The sequence below is a fragment of the Prinia subflava genome, chromosome Z, assembly GCF_021018805.1.
Source record: "Prinia subflava isolate CZ2003 ecotype Zambia chromosome Z, Cam_Psub_1.2, whole genome shotgun sequence".
NCBI classification, from domain to species: Eukaryota; Metazoa; Chordata; class Aves; order Passeriformes; family Cisticolidae; genus Prinia; species Prinia subflava.
Genome location: NC_086283.1, coordinates 57,314,810 through 57,338,310, shown reverse-complemented (window position 1 = coordinate 57,338,310; position 23,501 = coordinate 57,314,810). Strand labels below are relative to the sequence as shown.

At 43.1% G+C, this 23,501-nt stretch overlaps 2 protein-coding genes across 2 annotated transcripts in view; both read right to left on the bottom strand.

Moving 5' to 3' along the window:
- The window catches only part of KCMF1 (potassium channel modulatory factor 1), a 45,063-nt gene extending 43,684 nt beyond the window's left edge, over nt 1-1,379 (bottom strand). The window contains exon 1 of the mRNA XM_063422348.1: nt 803-1,379. Within this exon, the coding sequence (XP_063278418.1) occupies nt 803-1,364 (562 nt within the window). The 5' untranslated portion in view covers nt 1,365-1,379. The remainder of the gene's footprint in view (nt 1-802) is intronic.
- An 11,455-nt stretch (nt 1,380-12,834) lies between these two features.
- FNTA (farnesyltransferase, CAAX box, alpha) lies at nt 12,835-21,764 on the bottom strand. The gene is made up of 9 exons (XM_063422966.1): nt 21,572-21,764; nt 20,784-20,869; nt 20,114-20,228; nt 19,162-19,266; nt 18,393-18,519; nt 17,881-18,029; nt 15,825-15,887; nt 15,148-15,319; nt 12,835-13,646 (listed from the first exon to the last, which is right to left on the bottom strand). The coding sequence occupies exons 1-9, from the start codon at nt 21,721-21,723 to the stop codon at nt 13,515-13,517; spliced, it is 1,101 nt and encodes a 366-aa protein (XP_063279036.1). The 5' UTR covers nt 21,724-21,764; the 3' UTR covers nt 12,835-13,514.
- Between the last annotated feature and the right edge of the window lie 1,737 nt (nt 21,765-23,501).

The window sequence follows — 23,501 nt, the reverse complement described above, 5'->3', positions numbered from 1 at the left end:
TTTATAGAATACTAGTCCAAACACGTTACCCGCTGGTTAAACAAGAGTTGAAAAACCGAGCAACTTTCTCTCCTGGGTTCATACTCCCATCTTCTTCCTGCAGAAATTCCTTTCTTAGCTTCCATCTCTTCCTCCACCCTGCTCCTTCTGACTAACTACCCACTGAACTCCTCCACGGCGGTAAACACAAGGGGACCAGAGGCAAGCAGCAGACAGAACACGTTTCTCCGGCGGCCTCAGAACACGCCACTACTACACCAGCACCGGCCTCCTCGGCCGCAAGGCAAAACAGAGGGAGAACGTGCAGATCCCGGGGCCGCCGCCTCTCGTAGGGCCAGGCATGCTGCCCGCGCACTTCTGCCCCGGGCCCCGCTTCCCCGGCTCCGAGGGGGGCCCTCAGGCGCGGAGCCCGGCCGGACCCGCCGCGGCGGCGGCCGACACGTCGGCAGGGCCGCCCCGCGCCACCGCCCACCCACGGCGGCCGGGCCCGCCGGGCGCGCCGTACCTCGCTCCGCCCGTCCTTCGGGCGGAGGAGCGGGGCGGCTCGGCCCCCCCGCCGACCGTACCTGCGGCCCCGGCCCCGGCCCCGGCCGGCGGAGGCCGCGCGGCGAACGGGCCGTACCGGCCTCCCCCGCTATGACACTGCAGAGCGCGGCCCGCCCGACGGGGCCTCGCCTTCCTTCCGCCGCCGGGCCCCGGGCCCCGCTCCCGGCGGCGCCATGATGATGATCGGCCCCCAAGGCCGCCGGGCCGGGCTCCGCCGCCGCCGCCGGGAGCGGCCTGGGCGCCCTGCGCCGCTCACCTTCATGTCGGGACATCCTAGTCCAGAGACGGCGGCCCAGGCCCGTCCCAGGGCTCCCGCGGGCAGCTCGGGCGCCGCTGCGGCCTCGCCCCCCGCCGCCGCCCCGGTGTGAGAGGAGAGGGGCCGGGGCTAGGCCGGGAAGGGGGCGAAAACACAAGAGGCGGCGAAGAGCCGGCCTCCCTCCTCCTCCTCCTCCTTCTCCTCCTCCTCCTGCCTCCTCGCTCGCCCTACGGGGGGCGGATCCGGCGGCGACGGCTTCCCGGGCGCCGTGACACGGTGACTCCGGGCCCCGCCGGCCGCTGGCGCCGCCTCCCGCGCCGCTCCGCCCCTGCCGCACCAGCGACGGCGGCGGCCGCGCTGGAGCCTTCCCGGCCTCGGCCCCTGCCCCTTCCCCTTCCTCCTCCTCCTCCCGCCCCGGCCGCGCTGCCCGAGGAAGAGGAAACTCCCCGGCAGGGCGGCGGCCCTCCCGCGCGGGCTGCCGGGCCAGGGCGGGCTCCGCCCGGGGCAAGGAAGAGGTCGAGGTAACGGAACCCAGCGCCGGCCTGACCCGAAGGACACGCATTAATCAGCCTTTTTATGTAAAAGGAGCGGAGAAAGAGGGCAGAGAACAGGCAGCGTTCCGTCACTGATCCCGTTACCCATTCTGCTAGATCCGGGGAGCTGCGACCTTAGGCACAGGACTAGAATCTTTCCTTTGTGTTTTTGTTTTCTTCTTCTTCTTCTTTTTTTTTTTTTTTTCCTTTTTTTTTCCCCGCGTTCCGCCGCCGTCAGGCCTGCAGGGAACTGCCAGAAGTGTCCTTCAGTTAAACTCTAGCTGTGTAAAGAGGATGTCCACGGAGTGCCGTGTGTAACCCACTCACAGAATCACAGAATAGCTTGAGTTGGAAGAAACTCATTAGGATCGTCAGATCAACCTGGCCTTGCATAGGACAACCCCATGAATGACACCGTGTGCCTGAGAGCGTTTTTCAATGCTTCTTGAACTCTCTTGGGCTTGGTGTTGTGACCACTGCCCTGGGGAGCCTGTCCAGTGCCCAACCACCGTCTGGGTTAAGAACCTCTCTTCAGTGTCCAGCCTAAACTTCCCCTGACAAAACTTCATGCTGTGCCTTCGGCTCTTGTCGCTGGTCATCACAGATAAAGAGATCAGTGTATGCCCCTCCTCTTCCCTTCACGAGGCTGTTGTAGACTGCAATGAGGTTTTGCCTCAGTCTCGTCCAGGTTGAACAGACCCAGGGACCTCAGCCACTTCCCATATGGTTTCCTCTCAAGGCCCTGTACTCCAGACACAGGTCTTGGTCTGCCCACACCACGAGAACTTTTCATCCTGTCATATTGGCTTCCTGCCACTTCATGGAAGCAGGCCGGTCTTGAGTGAAAGACCTGCAGCATGGCTGTGTTCCTTCCCTGGTTCAGATGCACAGGGCACATATATCATGCATTTTGTTTCTACCTTTCTTACCATGACTTCTTGGCCTTTTTCTAGATTCCATCCCTGATAATAGCACCATCTTTCTCACCTTCTCCCACCTGCTTTCGTTATCTCTAAGTTTTCCACCTACTGTGCTCATAGCATTCCTTCATCTTTTCCCTTTGCCAATCCAACACCTCTTATCTTCTCCACCGTTTTGCACCGTAGCTTCCATATATCTGCTTCAGCCTCACAAATCTTAAACGTTTATGTTGGTGAAATACCTTCTCAGTCTGTTTCAAAGGCCATGAGGGTCCACACCAGGCCAGCTTAACTATCAAGGTGCTAGGAAAGACAGGAGTGAACCAGAAGGTGTTGAAAGGAGGAAGTGCCAACCTCATTCCTGGCACCACCTCACTCCCATGCCAATTGCATTATACAGCCTCTGCTTGACACCTTACGGGTATGTGCACCCTTTGTTCCTGGTACAAAGGTGTTCCTGGTTTCTGACCACCTGGCTCACTTCCAGCTTTCCTTTAGCTACATGCAGTTTCATAAACAGTGCCTACTGAGAAGATAACCTGGATCTAAACGTCTAAAATTCCAGTGAGTTGTCGGCATTTTCAGCAGCAGCAAGCAATACGTGTGAATTGGATAAGCTATAGGGGAAAATGGAGGTCATTTTGAGGACCCTTTTGATGGGAGCTAATGATTTCACTGCCCGTGAAAGCAGGCAGACAGTCAATGACGATGCAAAAAAGTTGCAAGGAGTACACCACAGATGACAAGAACCTGAAGAGCACCTTGCAGCTGTCATAATACTCCCTACCAAATTGTGAAAGCATATCTCAGAGTGTTTATCACCAGTCTAGTTCTGCTGACAAAGCTGTACCTATCCTGCCAGCATTTCACAGCAACAGTGCTCAGGCTAGAGCAGTGGGTAATGTGTTTTACTACTTTATTTTGTCACCAACAATTTTAAATGCAAATGGCAATTGTTTTACGCAGATACAGAATACAGACCACCAGTTGCTCACCTTCAGTCCCTAGAAGAGCAAGCTAGCTTGCAAGCTAACTCAGCTGGCTAGAGATATTTTGTCTCTATGAGAGGCTGTGGCTCCTCCTGAAGATAATTTCCTCACTATGAGCACTATGGTGCTGTGCTAGGTTTTATCCTGTTACACAAGAGTGCCCTCCCCATGCTCCCACAAGAGCTTCTCCCCATGCATCTGATAAAATACAGACTGCATGCCAGGTATTTCAGTGGGACCTGGAAGATTCTGTGCTTAATCATGGAAGTCCTTCATCTAATCATCTTGTTTCTCCACACTTCAGTTAGAAACAGTTCAATAAACTCTCCTCTATTTACACTGAGTAAGCATTACTCAGATGGCTGTCCCTTGAGTGCACATGCTGCCTCTTCTTTGGCATCTTCTCCATCTTTGTAGAGTTGAAGTCCAAATTTAAAACTGTAATCCTGTTAATATTTCCTGTTTTCTTACCTTAAGGCCTGTATCTATACCCAGGGACATAGAATAGATAAAAGCCTCAGTAATTTTGGAATTAGAAAATGCCTGCATGTGCAGCAGTAGGTAAAAACACCTGCATTATATCCTTCAGTGGGAATTTTGCTGTTTGTCTCCTCTGCAAATATAGCAAATACTGCAAATGTAAGGTGACCAGGCTCTCAGTGATTAGGATGTGGCAACTGTCTGTATGTGCAAAGAGATTCATAACAGAATTTGAATGTCCTTTACAAGGACACCAGTAGAAAATATTATTTTTTTAGCATTATCTTGATAATTAATAACCTATACTGTCCTGGTTTTGAACAATACTGTTTCTCAAACCCACATGCTGTTATTCCACAGGCATAATGAGAAAGAAAGATTTTAGTTAGGTTTATAAAGTTTTGGTGTGGATGAATCTTTCTGTCTCTAAGGAACCTGCTATAATTGGATTACTTATTCTTTCTCTCCCATACACCAGAAGAATCCATAGGTGATACTTTCTTTAAAGCCAAAGAGGAAAAAACCTCAACATTAGTATCATCCTGATGGATAAAAGCAAGCTGAGAAATAAAAATTTTCTTACTCAAAGTCACTCAAGGTCAGAGCCAGACAAGGGATTAGAGACACAGTTCTCACAGCTAATTAGGCCATTGGATAAGCCACAGTGATAAACAGAAAAAATGATGAATTTTCCCAACACATAATAATAATATGATACATTTTTTGTCTGAAAGTCATAAAATCCTCTGAAATGGGGAAGAGATGGTTCTGTGGCCTCATGCAGTTCCTTTCTCTACCATTATAAAAAGGGTGTCTGGAACAGACCAGGATAAGTCTGACCACTGAACAGTGGTTACTGAACTTGAATTCAACGGTGACATATTAAAGCAGAATTTCTGAGTGTTAATGCTATTAGGTTAGGAGACACTTAACTGCCATTAATGTCCTCAGAATTTTTCACTCTTTTGTAAACTACTGAAAGCCTGCTAAGACTGTGTTTTTAACTTATTTCAGTGCTATTCCTAACAGGCTTCATCCATTTGAGGAGTGCTTTACTTTGCTTGAACATGTCATTACCAAGGCTACATGCCACAGTAGCTCCTTGCAGGTTTGGTGGTTCAGGCTCACACTTGGAACGCTACAGTGATACAAAACTCACATATATCAGTTGCTTGCTCATCAGTAGATGCATATGGAACTCTGATGCATACATACTCAAATATTAAATTTGTACACTGATACATGTCAGGGCCTTCCACTACACTTTCTTTTTTGCTGTTTTTCTGCCTCCTTTTGCTCAGTAGTGATTCAACATGATACACAGTTGCTTACTGGCTGTGTTCAGCATGATGTCCAAATAAAACTTTTAAAATCAAACGGAGAAGGACGGTCTTGCTGCTTTCTAATTTATGAGGAAAGATCCAAAATAACTTACTCTCTTTTAGTTTCTGTGCCAAGGATGCCTGGTTTGCCATGATAATGGACCAGAAAACACAAGGACCTTGGGATTCTTATGGCTGGATTCTAGGTAGGAAATGGTATTTCTGCATAAATACTTCTTATGAACTGAATTCTTTCATGTTCCCAGGCCTGCTTATGGTGTCTCACAATCCACCTGGAAGTGTCCAATGCACTGAGGAACTGCACAAGTGAAACTGTAAGCATCAGGAACATCAGACAGCTTTGTTTAGTGAGTCCCATTTGGAGCTTTTGTGATGGAATACAAGCATCTCACTGAATTAGTGTGGACTTGATTTTTTAGCAGATTTTTTCCCTCACACAGAAACTGTATTTAGCCTTAGAGCTATACTGTGCTAAGCTCAACTAAATATACTACAAAATGCTCATTGTCAGTTTAAATTTTTATTAGAAATACTCATTTTGAATGCTGGACACCATTAGGATGTGCAATGGAAATGCTATGCTGCTATGTCCATACTTTATTGGCAACCAGCAGTTGCAAAAACTGTTTCATTTTTTCAGACATACAGTCCAGGAGTAAATGTCACATCTTTCTTCTTTCCTGAGCTGTGGTGATGCTTTTTTTTTTTTTTGGTCTTAAAATTGAGAGCCAGGCGCAGTTAAGGGATAAAGGGTTTTTATATTGGTATTTAATAAGGATTTTTATGGTGAAACACTTTGCCAAGATGGCACATGCCGAAATGTACATTCACGATAGATTGCATATACAATTTTATTGACTTTGCAAATAAGCATATTTAATAAAGATGCCCTAATGAGAGGCTTGAATGAATATCATGGTATCATCCTATTCTGAAGAATTCCTCCCTGGATGGGCTTAATCCTAGTTTACAGGATGTATTTTAGAGAGGACTTTGGTTCCTCAACATAGCATAGGGCTTTCTGACCTCCAATTTCAAGGCCTCTAGGATATTTGGTTTCCTGGCTCAGCAGAATACTATATTAAGTTATCAGATTTAAGGAATTACAAATACGCATGTTAAGAGTACTGAGGATACATGAAAGGTATATAGAAGAAAAGGCAAAAAATAATCATGGCATCCCCATATTTACCTGCACATACCCTGAAATCACTGCCACTCCCAAGCCGTCTGCAACATATTTTGCAGGGTCCCAGATTTTTTTTGCGAGTCAGACAGGTGGCACTAAGAGGTTAAGCTGATGAATATTTGTACACAGCCAGACTTATGTGTGCAGGCACTACACAGAATCCTGACATACTGCTGCTCTTATCCTTCTATCAGCAAGAGTATCTGGACTTCAACAAAATGAGGAATTGCCTTGTTTATCTCCTTCATTTTGGAGTCTGCCTTCAGAGGTTACCCCAGATTGGTCCTTCGGTACTGAGATCGTTCATCTTCTCTGCAGTCAGTTTTTGATGCTGGTTTAGATACCAGATGTTGACATAAAGTGCCCCAGCTGACCCCTTCTATTCAACTTTTCTGACCAGACCTTTATAAAGAATTTGAGCCAAAACAAACACTGAAAATTCATCAAATCATTCTGTCCTCTTACAAAAATACTCCAAACTGACCACATACCCTTGTAATGGCATGGTTCCAGTAGGCACACTGGGCTTAAAGGACCTAAACTCACAGCATACTAGGAAATAGAAATGGCTGTTAAAATTCTCCAGATTCCAGCTCTGCTCTCTGTTAGAAGAGGACAAAGAAAAAAAGAATTTTTTCTTTCTGGAAATTATTTTTGCCATTCCTTTGGAGGTTAGCGCCGAACAAAACAATAATCCTCTACTTGATAACCACAAATGTTGCCATTTTGACTCCATTCCGTGTGAATGAATCAGAAACACAGCGTCCCAAGCACTGTTCCTGCAAGGAGGAGATATCATGGATGTATCCTGTGTACTTACAAAGACTTCTTCTTGTGAACAGAAGGAAGCAATTAAAACATTATCTTCTCATCACCATCAAAACTCCTCTGCTGCCCAGATGTGCTTTTTGCACATATTTCTCAGAATCATGCTGCAATACTGGTTCAGTCTATGAGCTAAGTTTTCATTACCCTCTATTTTTTTGACCCTTTTCTTCTCTTCCTATCCTCTCTCTCTTTCAAATCAACACCTGCACTCACTCATAAGGAATTCCCTTATTCAAAGGGAATTCAAATCATTGAGTGACTCTATTTGACCTTTTTGAGTGCAGCTCTGTGCCTGTTTTTGTAAGCACTGAATACTGATATACAAGAGACAAGCTACTCTTTGCAAAACTCGGTGGTTTGGATCTTCCCCCCTCTATTTCAGTATAATTCAAGACTGGTACCTTATGCCCAGACTTCTCAACTCAGCTGCTGGAATCATAGGATGTGTGAGTTGCTATGATGAGATGGTACAAAGCCAGTCTCCAAAATTGGCCTCGGACTTAAGGAAGTTGCAAGGGGCCTTTATGGCTGGCTCCTTCTCCATTCGAGAACCCTTTCGAGCAGAGGGGCGCTCTAGAGCTCACTGCAAAAGCCCGTCAGCTCCAGGCCTACGCAGGTTAAGGGCAGCATGGCAATGCCTGGGGAAGCCTTCGTCTGCATTGCTTGTGTCTGCTTTGCAGGCACAGTGCTGAGGAACAGAAAGCAGGTTGAAACTCCCACAGTGTCAGAGACTACCAGCACTTGTTGGAATGAGGGGCATCTCTGTGTACTTGGAAAGTGTATCTCAGGAGTTTTCAAACATATGATGACATGTAATTTCTGCTGTAAAAAGTCTGTACTATGAAGTGGCAGCTGAAAGCTGGCATTGTGGGATACAAACCCCAGGTTTATATGAGTCTTCTCTTGGCCATGGCTGATGAGTAGCAATACTGCAGTAAAATAGGTTATATCTCATTATTTTCTTCTTCTTCTCTCCCTAGAAATTTTAGCCTGCATGGCTCAGACAAGCATGTATCAGACAGTGTATTAGCACTTAAAAAAATAAATGAGGAAGTCAATATGGTTAAATTGGAGGGCAAAGACTGCTCTTACTTGAAATGCACAAAAGTGCTGTGTGTACCAGGTGGCTCTTTCTGGTTCTGCAGCAGGCACCTATACTGAAATAATTTGCTGTAATATTCTTAGCTGTTGTTAGTGATGCATGACTAGTGATTTTGGCTTGCCCTTTCCCAGTCATCTCTCATTTTCCTCTTCCTCCTGCAATGAAACTAGAGAAAATTTGAGCTCCAAATGTGACTTAACTACGTCTAGGGCACCGCTAAATGACAAACAGATCTCATCCAACTTTTGGAGTTGTATCCAGGTATGCCTTCTAGCAGTAAACTAGGTCTTACCTAAAGCATTTCTCCTCATGTATTTTCCTTCTGAGTGTCAGAAGCTAAACAGTTTTCTAGTCTCACTTTACAAGTTTTAAATTTTTCATTTAAGGAGTCAATTGAAAATTGATAATTTTAAAATTATCTAAAACCAGGTGTTTCTAAAACCAGGTATTTCTGGTTTTTGGTTGCCCATGTAAATATCAACACTCCCATTTATTGTAGCCTTCCGCTCAATGCAGGGTCTTTGCAGGTTAGCAAGACGATTGGTAGTACTACTCAGTTGGTACCAGAGTGCTGGAACAGTGCTCAGGAACTCTCCACACCTGCTCTCTAGGTACCTGCAAATAGTCATTTGGACTAATTTTGCAGCAGAGAAACTTAGTGCAAGAGTCAGCCAGCAAAGCCAGTGAGCACCATATGCTATTGTATACAAGGATGGTGTGCTCTCACTGCCCTTTACTAAAACTGAGAATAAAACTCATATTCATTGTGTGTCTGCAAGCTAGAACAGGGGCAGATGTGTGCAGGCACCTGGAAAGAAAAGATTCTCTACCTGCCAGTTTCTTATCCTGGTAAGCAGGCTTTGGCAGAAGAGGGAGCAGAGGGAATGTACCTCAAGAATATAAATGCAATTCCTTTTTTTTTCCCTTTTCCTCCATCTGAAGCTTCTTTGTAACAGCACAAGCACTTACTCAGCTGGTTTTGGATCTGTTGGAGAGATCACTTGGACAATAGTCAGGGCACATCAGAAAACCAGTAAAGTAAATAACCAAGTAGAACTACCCAAAGCAACCCAAATCCAAATGAATGAAAAGCCCAAATACAGCAAGACGTCTTCTGCAGTTGCAAGATCACTGCTTATGAGCTGTACTGCAATGGCAGCATTACACCTGTCACCCAACAGTTTCAGGTGTGGACAGAGGTACCAGAGCTAGCATAATGCCCATGGGAGGGGGTAATGGTAGTGTGTCCTGGGAGCTCAGTACAGACACACAGAGCAAGCAGCTGCACTCTGAGTGCTCAAGCTGGCTTGGCTGAAGTGACAGAAGGCATCTCTTAATTCACTTAAAATCCCTGCTCTGCGGTGACAACCCACAAGCCTCAGTTTTGGCAAAATAGCACATGAGAAAGAGAAATCTGTCTTTGACCTTCTTTAGCAAAGTTTTCAGTCCTGCTTACCAGAGAGCAAGGAAATCGCTTTCAGATCTGCAACAGTATGCTTGACTTCCTTAGTTTGGCCCAAGTCCTCCCCTGAGTTCCAAGAAGCAGGAGTAGGTCATCTCGTCCTTCAATCTGTGTTCCCAGAAACAATCAGCAATGGCCAGCATTTCATTACAGAGGGACCAGAGAAATTTATCGTAACAAGGCTGGCTCTAGGGGACCAAAACTTTCCAGCTTGTGAAGGCATATGAGTGTAGTGCTCTGATTGGAGGCATGTCTCCAAAAGATGTAAATGGACCACAACACCAAAGTTCTGAGCAGAGGGGTTTAGTCACGGTGTTATTTTTAGACCATCAGGACTAAACAGAGTCCAAATGTGTACAAGGTGTCCAGTGTCAGAGAAGACATCATTTCTGTTAATGAGAAATTGCTTTGCAATTAACACCAACATGAAGATGACCATTTAGCCCCTCCCAGAATACTTGTGCTTGATGCTTGTGTGGTGCTATGTATTGAATTACCAGGCAGCTGCTGTTCCGTATTTAATCAGCAGGTGTGAAAGTAGTGATGTTGCATGGAGGAGGTGGTGTCGCCGTTGCTTTTCCTGCACTTCAGCGGCGCGATGGGCTTGGGGGTGCGTGTCACAGTGTCATCTAGTGGCCGGTGTCCACCTTCTCGTCTGGGCCGTAGCAGCAGCAGCAGGATACAGCAAATATTCTAATCCCCCAAGGCTGAACTCTTATGTAAGTTTTCAGTGCTTCTTCAGAGGCAATGATAGTGATGCACTTCGTGGAGCACAGTCCTAGCCCAAGCAGATGATATAGGCATCAAGGCACCTTGAAGTGGGGGTTTACCTATATTTGGTGAAGCTTCTAGTAGCTCATCATGCCACATACTTACAGAAACCTAAATAAGTGTGTGCACCCTCAGTTTTGGGTGTCCCATTCTCTGTAAGCCCCTCATCACCACAGCACTGCATGAATTGGCAGCTAGAACTTTGATTAAAGTATTTCATGTGGAGGGAGTCATTAGAAATCTCCCTGCTCCCTTACTGGAGAATATTGCCTCTACAGGAGGTCCAGCTGAATGGCACACTCCTAATCTGTCTCAGCACAACCCGACAGCATTTGATAGAAGCACTTTGTGCTAGCAGAGGTGGTTTTGTGCTGAATAGATTAGGAAGGATTTGCACACAGTTTTGTCTACTAAGTTGCAAAGACAAAAATAGTGGAAGTCAATAATGGCTTAGTAAGACAGACAGAACTACACCAAAGCAAGAACATCAGCCTCTGATGAAAGAAAGCATAGGATATGATTGAACACTTTACTAATGCTCCAAATTCCACTGAATGTTCCAGTTACACTGATTTACAAGGGGGGAGTTGTATCAGTAGTTTTCCATTTAGGCCCGGCTCTTCAGTAATAAAATTGTACACAAGAGTCATATCATTACACAATAAAACAACAGTAATTTTCTTGTACAGATGAACTAACTGGGACAAATAACTGTGATGTTTGCCCTGATCAAAAGTAGTCAGTACCAGGGCCTACAAGTTAGTCATCTCTAATTTACTGCTCTAAAACCCTTCTCTCTACATTTTGTCTTACATTTTGTTAGGTTCCTTCTTCCACTAGAAATATCTTGTCTTGGACACATTAAAATTCAAGGTTTGGTAGCTGCACTTGCAACCTGGCTGGGCAGCCATCATTTTTCCAGCTCTGACAGCTCACTATTTTTTTGTATGGTTGACCAGCACAAAGCTGAGGTGCCTTTGCAAGAGAATTTGAAAGCTTCCTTGCAATTCAAATGACAATAAACATAAACATTTGAAAGAAGGAACACTTCTGTTACAACAGAATGACTTTTTTTGGTTCCTGTTGTCTAAGCAGGGTCCAGGCACTTTTTTTTTTTAGGATTACGTGATTTGTTCAGTTACATGTTTGTTCTACATAAGACAAGGTATTTTTTCCATCAAGAATATGTATCTGATTATTTATTGGTAAATGGAGCTCAGAGGTGGTATTACCTCTCCATGTACTGCTATGCTTGCATAACTAGTATAAAACCGTACCAAATCTGTTAGAATCTTACGCATTCCTTCTAGACATCATTTTCAAGAATGAGAAGGCCATAGGTTGATATCTCCAAAAAGGTTTTTTTGGAGAAATCCTACCAATTCTTCCACTAGGAAGTCTACATGGCTGAATCTAAGATCTTCTCTCAGCCCACAAGTGACTGAGATCATATCCCAAAATACACTGTGCTGGTGGACACTCTTCATCAATCTTAGCTTGTGATTACTTATTGCTGAAATTTATGCCAGTGTCTATAGAGAATACTCTGCCTTATTCCAAGTGTCCTCTGAATTTTGTGAAAGATACAGGAATGTGTTAACACCATACGAAGAGGAAAAATTCTGTTCCCTCTTCGTTGATGATGTCTTGACTGATAGTGGCAAATACATTACTTTGTCCTGAAGACCTTGAACACCCTGGCTGTTCAGAACTCCATATTTAGTACAGTTTCAATTAGGAACAACTCATAGGGTTAGAAATACACTCTTTGCTTTGCACTGGAGTTTCAAATGTGGTAAAAAAACTCAAAACATATTAAAAAAATGAAAAAAAGAACCCCCAGGTTAAGCAATCTCCAGAAGTTTGAAGTCTATGCTTGTTTTGAATGTTCATGTGTCACTACAAATAGTTTTCTCTACTGCTGAGAAAGCACCAAAACCACTACAAAATTACATAGCTTTCATATATCAATTCCATTCCCTGAGTTGTTTTGAATTTCAAGAGTGCATTGAATTAAAGAATTTCAAGTGTTAAGAAAAAAATCTCCACCATTGTTTAATCACAGTTAACACTTTTTAATATTTAGTGTCAGAAATTTAATAGTTAGTGTAAGAAAACCACATATTATGGAATAAATACCAGCATTTGTTTGTTCCCTCTTGTTTCCAATGATTGTTTTCAATAAAATATTTCATACCAGACAAGCACTCCATAAGAACACTATTTACAATAGCCATTTACTGAAAACAGGGAAGATGCATTTTTCTGGTGCAGGAGTGCACATCCCCCAGGATCCTTAAAGCGTTTTTCCTGTCTTTGCAAGTAAGAATTCAGGGCTCCACTGAATATATCAATATACTAAAAGTTTCTGGGATAAGAATACTCCAGTACAAAAGATGTCTCAATGCAACAGAATCCAGTACTTACATAAGGGAATATTTTATCTCTACTAGCATCTGAAAAGAACAAACTATGCACTCACAAGGACCAGAAGAAACACATTAATAAAATCCAGACAAATACTCTAAGTTATCTATTTTTATTACAAAATTACACTTGGTGTTAGTTGCATACAACAGTATAGGCTGACAGAGTCACACAGCTGCTCCCACATAAGGCGACAGCTGCAGAGCCTATTTGCAATAACCAGGTTACTTTATATCCCCTATAGCTAAGTTACCTGCAGTCACTACTGCAGCATCTGATGAGACAGTGTTAAGAACCACAAGTGGGTAAGCCAGGACATGAAAAACGGTTTTAGTGCTTCACAGAATCATAGAGTAACTTCTGTTGAAACCTCTGAAGATCAAGGCCAACCGTTAACTCAGCAGTGCCAATATAATAGGTATAGCTTTATGTATTTTTAGATAGGAACTAGAACTTTTACTTGGTACATTTCAATAATTAAGTCTTAATATATTTCTTGACTGCACCTAGAGCTATCACCAGTAGCAGCAGCAACTCAGGACTATACAGTAGCCCGCATTCCTCTTTTATTGCAATACCTACAAATGGACTTTAAATTTGTTGATAACTCTACTTAGTACAGCTTTAGAACAGCTTGAGAGCTTAACACTGTTTTCTTCCATCTTCAGTTACTGCTCTTTATCCGTCAGTGTGCTGGTCTGTTCAGTGCCTGAACTGTGCTTGCTCTTAAGGGACCTTCCAATGTATCTCCAGTATTCTTTTCGGATGGTGTCTTTTTCTTTAGCCAGAATTTCACACAACTATGAAAGAAAAATGAGAGACTGGAGCGTTAAACCAAAAAGCTTACAGAATCTAATAAAATGCATAGAACATATATTTCAGACAGTATTAGAAATACGTTTGTCTGCAACATTTGTTTTATTCATGGGATTTGTAACTGTTTAATGAGATCAAACTGATGACAACCCCAGCTGGTAGCCAACCAATCTGACACTGCGCAAAAATCTCTCCAGCCATATTTCAGTTGTAGGGAGTTTCCCTTTGACTCATTTCCATGCCTACCACTCATCATCCATGCTAGCCTTAAGCATCCTGTAGTAGAGCACAGTATACTTCCCGAGAACCTTGAATGTCTTTTAGTCATCCAACAGCCTGTAAACCACTTAATTTCAAACACTGGAGGATCATCGTGCTCTCAAATCTTCAGTACTCTTGACGGACTGACAGGAGATCTTTTGTTTGTTTTTTTCCTCAGCAGACTGTTCCAAAGAGGATTGCCAGTAAATTCCTCTCATGCTACATTAAGAGTTGGTGCAGATACTTCTGCTTGTTTGGTTTTCTTTAAATTTTGGTTGGGGTAAGCAGCACAGTAGAAGTCAATACTACTTACAGGACAAGATGTGTAAATTTTACACAGTATGAACACTACAGATGTTTTAGAAATTCCCTTTCATTATGCAGATGACATTGCCTCACTCAGTGAAATGGAGGTAAGAAATTAAGAGCTTTGATGCCTAAATAGAGAAGTAAAAATCAGTGAAATAGTATAAAGAGGGCATGAATCTAGGAGATAACAACAGCACGTATTTACAGTCTGGTCCTGGAACACACCAACGGAAAAGTGCTGAGAAAGAACAATGTTGGAACACAAAGACTCCAGGCAAAACTGCAGCTATAATTACATCAAGTTACAGTCAGTCCCACAGTGAATGCAAAGTGTTCTTGCAAAAACTACACTACAAACTGCACCAAGGAGCAGCCAAGTATGAACCTCTGGGAGATACACAACATTGCCAGAAGTAATTTATGCTCTGAAGGAAGTGGTGCCAGACATTTCTTACTGATACCCCAGTGCCTGCTGGCCATAAGCTAATTCTGTCAACTTTCTTAAAAAGAGCTAAGAAGGGCCAAAGGAGCTCAATTGCGGTTGTTTGGACACAGATATTCTGAGAAAAATTCATTAACCTATAGAGAAGAGAGTGAGTTAACGCCACAAAGTTAACACTGAAAACTCCTCAATTGTTCAAGCATCTTTCTTCTGCAGGTAGTATTAGAGCGCTTCCTTCACAACCAGGTAAAGAAAATTTAGGAGTAATTTTATAACAGGAAAGTTATTGTTTATATTTAAATTAATGAGATTCTTGTGAATGTCTAACTTGTGTGTTAAACTCTTCACAGACCTCTCATGATTAACAAGTAACCTGTTCTATTTATGAAAATCAATCTCCTTTTGTCAAGTTATAAAATCAGACAGGAATAGACAGCATCCCTGAGAAGAAAAACCAGGCTCCCAAAACATACCTCCAATGCCTTGTTCAGTGTTTCTTCCTTGTTATCACATTGGTTTTCTAGCATATCTTCATATATGTCCACAAGAAAGGCAATCAGATAGGGTGAACTGTGACTGGGCTGTAAATTCAACAGTTCCTCCAGCAGATTCGGGTATTTAGAAAGACCACGATCCTGCAGAATCCTAGAAGAGAGGTTAAGCCTGACACACAACAATGGGGAATCTGGCGTGAATGACTGCATTTTTGTTCTGATTCCTTTACTTGGAGATTAGTTTTGAAATCAGTCTGCTAATACAAGTAAGTCAGAAAGTAAGCAGCACGCAGTGCTATTACAGCCTCCTGTTGTAGTAAGCTGGTATAGTTTTTGTTCAACTAAACAGAAATTAAGACTGAAAGCATGTTTGCTATTTCCTATCTATGCTTTTTAACACAGTAACATTACAGGTCAAGTTTTTAAAAGCATGAGAAGTACCCGTGGGCCTTCCACAAGAACTACAGGGTCAGAAGCTTAGTGAAAAGTTATAGAGAAATTAGGTTAGAATATGACAAAACCTTGTGACTGTATGCGCCTGCCTACTTAAGTACACTACACTAGAACAAAAGGCAACAAGTCTTTTTCAATTAAGAAGTAGGCACCAGACACCTTCCACAGATACTCTCTTTGCCTCATGGAGAAATATACCTCACCCTTTTAAGTAGTTCCAAGCACTTTCATTATGTGGCACTGCTGTGATCATCTCAAGAGTGTACCTGCAAGAAAAATGTAATAGGTCATATAGGTCATGAATGCAACCAGTAAAAATGCAGTTAGAAATTACCTGAATGTGCTCAGAAGCTTCTAAATGCATCTCTCTAAACTATACTTCACTCTTTTTGCAGATCATCTCACTTGGGTAGATCAAAAATGGCTCATAATATAATCACCAGAAGTCTCAAAGAGGCAGACACTATGTTTTAAGATTGAAGTGTTCAATTTTCTAGACTTTATACAATAATGAATTGGTTCTCAAAAATATTAGCAAAAACACTGAGAAACAACATAATATACTCTCCTGGTATGCTAAAGGAGTAACTTGTAATGTGATGCTCAGAAAGGGCAAGGGGCTGAAAACAGCCAGAGTAACTTAGCTCTGTTAATATGAGTGCAAGTGGTATGTTCTGTAACTATTTGCAGAACTTTTTTCATGAGGCTGCACTCAAGCAAACCCACAGAAAGGCAGAGCTTGAGCTTTCAGCTCACACAGCCTTCTGCAGCATTTCTGTGAAAGCAGCAGTAAGGTAACTGCTGTAAAAGCAAAGCAACAAAAGGCACCTCCAATACAGCCACAAAGCCACATTTCATCTACACAAAACAGATTTATCTTTTGGCTTTTCCCAGCATAAACAAGCATTCTGATGATTTTCAGAGGCTGCAGATACTGATAAAAAGTTCTATCAGAAGTACTAAAAAAACATACCCACAACTATAATTCTTTTTTAACATTCTGCAGTCACTAAGACAATGACCAAGCCTATAAACCAACAAGCAGTTCTATAATGACATCTGGGAAGTCTCAGTCTTAGCCAGCCTTGTTCTTAAGTCTAAGACATGGAAATGGTTCAGATGCACGGATCTACAGGAAGGTTATAAGCTGGAAGAGGAGTAAAACTTCTTGAAGGTTGCAAAGACAGCCATGGAAGATGGTGAGGGCTGGGATCCTCTATGAATTATGTACCAAAGGACTTATTCAGAAATTCAGTCTTTCTTCTGAAAGAAGAAAATCACAGTACTTTAATTGCTTCTTCACTTTTGACAAATGCCTTCTCATAACCATCAACCCTAATCAGCTGTAAAAGCCACATGAAGAAGCTTCTCTTATCACCATGAGTAGTAAAATACGTCTAGAAGCCCGGTTTGTCTTCAGTTACAAACATTCAACCTAGTAACTGTGAGTACAAAACCCTTTTTCCTGAAAACTAGCCATCTCACAAAGGTAGGTTTCTTTGAGCCAATCACATACTCCTGAAAGCTTTCTTCTTCCAGCTGCATCAAATCCCTCACAAAAGGCAAATCCTCCTCCTACAATCCACATCCATGTTACTGTATTGGGTTTGCATGGCCTGTTTTTTGCTAGCAGGGGTTGGCTACAGGGGTGGCTTCTGTGAGAAGTTGCCAGAAGCTTCTTCCATGTCCATCAAAGCCAGTCCCTGGTGGCTCCAAAATGGACGTGCCTTGGGTCAAGGCTGAGCATATTACAAATGATGGTAATGCCTATTGTATCATATTTAAGAGAGAAAAGCAAAGGTGGTTGCACAGTTTTATTTGTGGTCAGAGAAGAGCAGAGTGAAAACACATGAGAGGAACAGCACTACAGATACTAAGGCCAGTGAAGAAGAAAGATGGGGGAGGTGCTCCAGGCACCAGAACTGAAGAGTGCCTCTCTTTCCAAACTTTCTAGGAGTAGAATGAACAGCACAACAGTGTCACAGATATTCTGCAGCTTGTCCTACTATAACTACTTCACCATAAACCCCACAGTTTTATTTGCACAATAAACATCAGGTCAGAAAAACAGATTCATGATAGTAGCTTGCCCAGGGTAAGCAGAGCTTGCTTCAGTCTAATACTTGATCTACTAAGCATGAGTGTTAGTCCCAGAAGTGAATAAAAATCAGGAAACAAAACCCACCGGGACTGTGAAAGTATTCCTTTGCTTTCATGTAATGGAGACTGTTTAATGTGAGCCTAAAGAGCATTACTAACCGGACTTCTCTGTCTAGGACTGCTGGGTCATCGTAGCCAGTGGTGTTGAAAATGACAAAGTGCCGTTGGTTCCAAACAGAATTATTTCTCACATCTTCTCTCAAAAGCTGGTCTACGTAGTCCAGTTCATTGTCCCATAATTTGAACTCCTACAGAAAGGGAAGGAAGAGAGAGTATCACAATCAGAAGTTTTTATTTTTTAAAATACCTTCTTGTTCCTGAGTTGCCTGAACATCAAAAAAAGTAGAGCCTTTTTTGAAGAAATCAACAGAAAGTTCAAAGAAAAATAAGTACAAGTGAACTAGGAACATGCTACACTATTCAGCAGTACACAATGGTATTAGCTCATCATTAAATTCACATACACAACAATCCAAACAAACCTACAAAGTAAGTAGACAACAATCCAATTTTTTGAGCTCATTTCCTAAAAGGCAAGTTTATAGCTAACCTCCGCCACACATTTAAAATGCAGGTTATTTAAAGAATCAAGAGTTCTGTGGATAAAATACCTGAATAACCCATTGTCTGTGTTGCCAGGCATGGTAATTTTTGGCATCTTGGTTAAGAATGTCAGCTATGAACTCAAGCTCTCGAGATGGATCCTGCAGCCACTCAACCAGCACCCGTCTGTGATGCCTAATGATGAGAGGAACAAAGTCTAAATTTTTTTTGTGAGTGTGTGGTCTGTATAAAAGCAGCTTATAGCAAGTGCACCACTTAGGAAAAAACCCCACTAGTTAAATATTTCAGATTAAGCATACCAGAACATTCCACTTGGCTCTGAGAAATGCACAATGCATATTTATATTCTAAAAAATTCTAATCACACGTAGACAATGGCAAATCATCCCATTTTAGACAAGTAAGGCTCACATGAAACAACATACTTCCACACTCATGGTCAAAGCCTTCAGTAGAGTAAAGTTTTATAGCAATAACAATACTGCTTTTTTGCCTATTCCTATTCATTTTTGAACAACAGGCAGGCAAACTCCAAAACACAATAAAAGAAAAAATACTAATTTCTATTTGTCTTCTTGGTTGCCTTTTCACAAGCCTTTTTTTTTTTCAACCTGTCAGATTTATTTTGGCAGTCTAATAATTGAAATTAACAAGAAAACAAGACCTGCTCGTCATAATCCTAGGCTTAGAACAAATATCTGAGAGGAACTTTGACATGATGCAACTCCATTTAACTCCTCCACTATAACTGGACAATTTACAAACCAAATATTATCTACAAAAACATTCACAGCAGAAAAGAAAGCATGATTTTACCAGACTTGGTAGTTCTTTGGTTGATCTTCAATGATAGCTGTAATGTACTTAAGTTCCTCATGGAGATCCTTTCCCAGAGACTGCAGGAGGACTCTCCGGAAATGCCTGTATAAAAGTCAAGCATTTGAACACTGCAAACGGACTTTCATAAAATTCACAGAGATGAACATAGAATCACCTTTGTTCACAGCTCTTGTAAATGATACTGAGCTAAAGACAGTGCAAAAAGCTAAAATTAATGCAAAATCCTTAACCACGACATATCTAGTTCTGTTTAAGGGCATTCAATTATCGAACAGTGGAGAACTAGAACATGAGTGGCTGCAAGAGCACATTATCTAAGATTGTAACAACCATGTCAAAACAAACCTGTTCTCATGCTAGTTTTCTGTCACAGAAACTAAGACTTCTGTGCTTGAAACAATGTAAACTTCCTGATTTTATGGAAATTAGTGGAATGAAGACCTACAAGAGATACTTCCTAGCATTTGTGAGTTAAAAAGCCCTACTCTGAATATCAGAAATTCACTCTTTATTACCTAACAGAACAATAACCTGACAGATCTTTTAAAATGCACAATTTAGTAAGTACACAAATTATTTGCTGTCATGTTTTTATGCCTCCGCTGGAAGTCAACTGAGGGCATCTTCAGCATTTTGCCATGGACACATTATCAGGTAAGTGATCTAATTTTAAACACAAAAGTCCTTTTTGTGGCTAACGCTGACCTTGATGATAACATCCTTAAAGCAAAATGAATGAAAACCACTGAAGCAAAATGAGGCATGGGAAATACTGAGCAAAGGCTTTCTTTGGAAGCTCACAGGAAAGCTACACTACTCCTCCTCAACTATTGAATCAGGCATGCTCTGATTCAACTAACAAAACATTAAAAACTTAAAAGCTAGGCAGTCAAATGACCACAGAAATAATCCCGAAATTACTACATACCATACTGTGTAGTTTGCAGCATTTAACTCAATGGCATCTGCTGTTAACTTGAAAGCTCTTTCGCTTCTCTCATCCCGCTGCAGAACAGCTCGGAAATAATCATAGACATCCCGGACTAAATAGAGAACAGCGTCTTAGCCAATGGCCTGAATAGGGGGTAAGGTTAATAATTCTTGAAATTGCTTCCTATTTTTTGTGCTCTAAATACACCTCTGTAAAACGACAGATAGCTATTGATCTGATAGCATTTTCAGCTGAGACCTGTGCATGGTATTAGCACACCACAAAGCTGCACAAGTATGTTAGAAACACACCATCAGAATAATAGCCAAAACAATCATATAAGGTCTCTGCTGCTTACTCACACTGCTTCACCAGCTGCAAGAGCTTCATGTTTTGCTTCCACTTGTGGGCTGGAAATGCCTTTTGACATGAACCACACTGTCTGCTATATTACCTCTTAAGCCATTGGATTTTAAAGAAGAACCTTGGCTATTAACATCTTAGGTGAAGATTCAGCTTCAGAGATGCTTGGTGGAAACACCGCACACAAGCACCGTAACACAATTAATTAAATTAATTTCTTCATAGCATCACTCCAGAAAGTGTTATCCAAAACATAAAGTCTTGTTTCAACAATGTTTAAGGGCAGAATATATTCAAGACTCACATTTTTCACTGTAGATGATCTGAACAACAGGATTTGGCCCATCATTTTGAGGAACAGGTTCAATATCAGCCCATTCCTTCCTGTCCCTGTAAACACATGTTTTTGCATTTTCAATGCTTCTAAAAAGCACAAAATGCTACTCAAACCATGACACACACAAATCTGTGTCCAGTAACACATCCTTGCTCTGAACAGTCCATACTATCTTACCTACATTATTGTCTGTAACACAGACCAGCATATAAATAGGTAAAGGTGTCTACAACATAAGGACATGGAACTATGGGAGCAAGTACAGAGCAGGACCACGACGTGGAAAATAGGACTTGACCACCTTTACAAAGACAAAGTTGAGGCTGTCCAGCCTGGAGAAGAGGAGGTTTTGTGGAGACCTCAGAACAGCCTTCCAATATCTACAGGGGGCCTATACAGGAAAGCTGGAGAGCGATTTTCCGTCAGAAACTGTCATGATGGGACAATGAGTAATGGGTACGAACTGAGAGAGGAAAAATTTAGGTTAGATATTGGGAAGAAATTGACTGCAAGGGTGGTGAGACACTGGAACAGGTTCTCCAGAGAAGCTGTATATGCATCAACTCTGGCAGTGATCAAGGCCATGTTGTATAAGGCCTTGAGCAACTAGGTCCTAGTGAAAGGTGTTCCTGCGCCTCCAAAAAGCTCCCCACTCCTCCGGCCCCAGCCCCGACACTCCGCGCCTCCCACCCCGTGACTTGCGGCAATGCGAGGGCCCGGCCTGGCCCTGGGGGACCGCGCCGCCGCGGCCGTACCTGTACAGCACGTAGCCGGCATCTTCCCCATCATCCTCCTCCTCCAGCAGCTGCCCGAAGCCGCCCTGCGGCTCGCTGCTGCCGCCCTCCGCGTCCCCCTCCGGTTGCTGCTCCACCGCCGTCGCCGCCGCCACCCTCCCATCGGCCGCCATCGTTCCGCCGCCGCTTCCGGGGCCCCGCTGCACCACAAAGGCGGAGGCGGAGCGGCGGCGCGGCTCGACAGCGCCGCCCCTGGAGCGGAGGGCGCGCACGGCGGGAAGGTGCCGGCCTCGCACCCGCCGGGGAAGCGAGCTCCCGCCGGGTTTCCTCACGGAGTGTTCACACAGGAGAGGGAGAGCGCGGGGCGCCACCTCCGGGTCAGGCGATCTGACAGGACCAGGCAGAGGAATCTGGCCACTGCAAAAGGTGAAACTGGAGAAGGTTTTGAAACAGCCACTTCTCACCAGTGGGTGAAACTGGAGAAGGCAGCAGACCTAGCAGGAGCTGGGGTTGGTTTGCCTGGAGAAAAGGAGGCTCAGGGGTGACCTTATCACTCTTGAACTACCTGAAAAGAGGGTGTAGCTGCCTGGGAATTGGCCTCGTCTCCCAGGCAAACAGTACAGGACACAGTCTCAAACTGCACCAGGAGTGATGTCCATGAGAGAGGAGGATTTCTTCCCAGAAAATGTGATTAGACATCGAAATGGACTACCCAGGGTAGACTGCGCAGTGGTCTGGCTGGCAGGATGGTGTTCTGTCATAGGCTAGACTCGACGATCTCAGAGGTCTTTTCCAACCTAAATGATTCAGTGATCCCCTGATGTGGTGTTGGTCAGCAGGACAAAGTAGCTGAACTGACCACAGTTTCTGGAGAGAACAGCTGATACAGTGTACGGGTTTGTAATCTCGGGCATTTTGAGATAGATTAGCATGGAGAGGATTTAAAGATGGGCAGAGCATGTGCACTAGCAAGGGCTGTGCATACATCTGCATCTCGGGGAGGTGTTCCATACTCAGAAAAGGTCATGTACTCAGGGAGGTACTGTATTCTCAGGGAAGTGAGAAGTCATTCCGTATGTGGTGGAAATGGTTAAAGTCTTTAATTTTGAGCTGCTCAAGTTGAAAGGGCTGTTGTGTGTGTCACATGTTTTACGGTGATTTTATGGAAAGAAGAATGGTGCCACAGCAACAATAAGGGAGTATAAATACACCTCTGCAAATTGAGACACAAGATCCAGGACAAGGAAGAATCAGGCCCACAGGTGGTTCTTGTGTCACTGAGCAGCTTTGTCTTCTTTGGGAAGTCACTTGAACTCTGTGCTTTCCTTGTCTCCCTGCCTTTTCCTCTGCCCTATTTTATTCTGAGAACTTCATTTGTTCCTGCCAGGATATTCATACAATGACTCTTTGGAGTGCATAGTGAGGTCAATGCTTCTGGGTGTTGCAGCATTATAGACTATACTAATGTAATGGAGCATAAAAAACAGAGAAATCTACTGAAAGGCTACTTTGAATAACAGGACTATAAATACAACAAAAAGGAAATGGGCATATCTAGAGACAGAGAGGATATGCAACAGGACCTAAGTGAAAGAAAAATGTTCAAAAATGCAGAATAATTAAATGAATTAAATAATTAAATAAAAAAGAGAGGAAGAACAAAGGCATTTTAAAAAAAAGTGTATTAGAAAGAGATCAGAGGAAATGTGTACATATGAATGAGAGAAACCACAAACGAAGTAAATCCTGTTTGTAAGAGATGGAGCAGAAAGAAAAGCTGCTGTTTGAGACCCATGGAAATACAAATTGCATTGCGAATTTATTAAATACTAATAGTTCTCCATGGACGGGGGCACCATGAGATGCAAATCTTTAAGAAATATGGTTTATTAGCTTTGCTATTTGAACAACAATGGATCATTTTTATCCAGAATTCCTGTGTGATTATCTG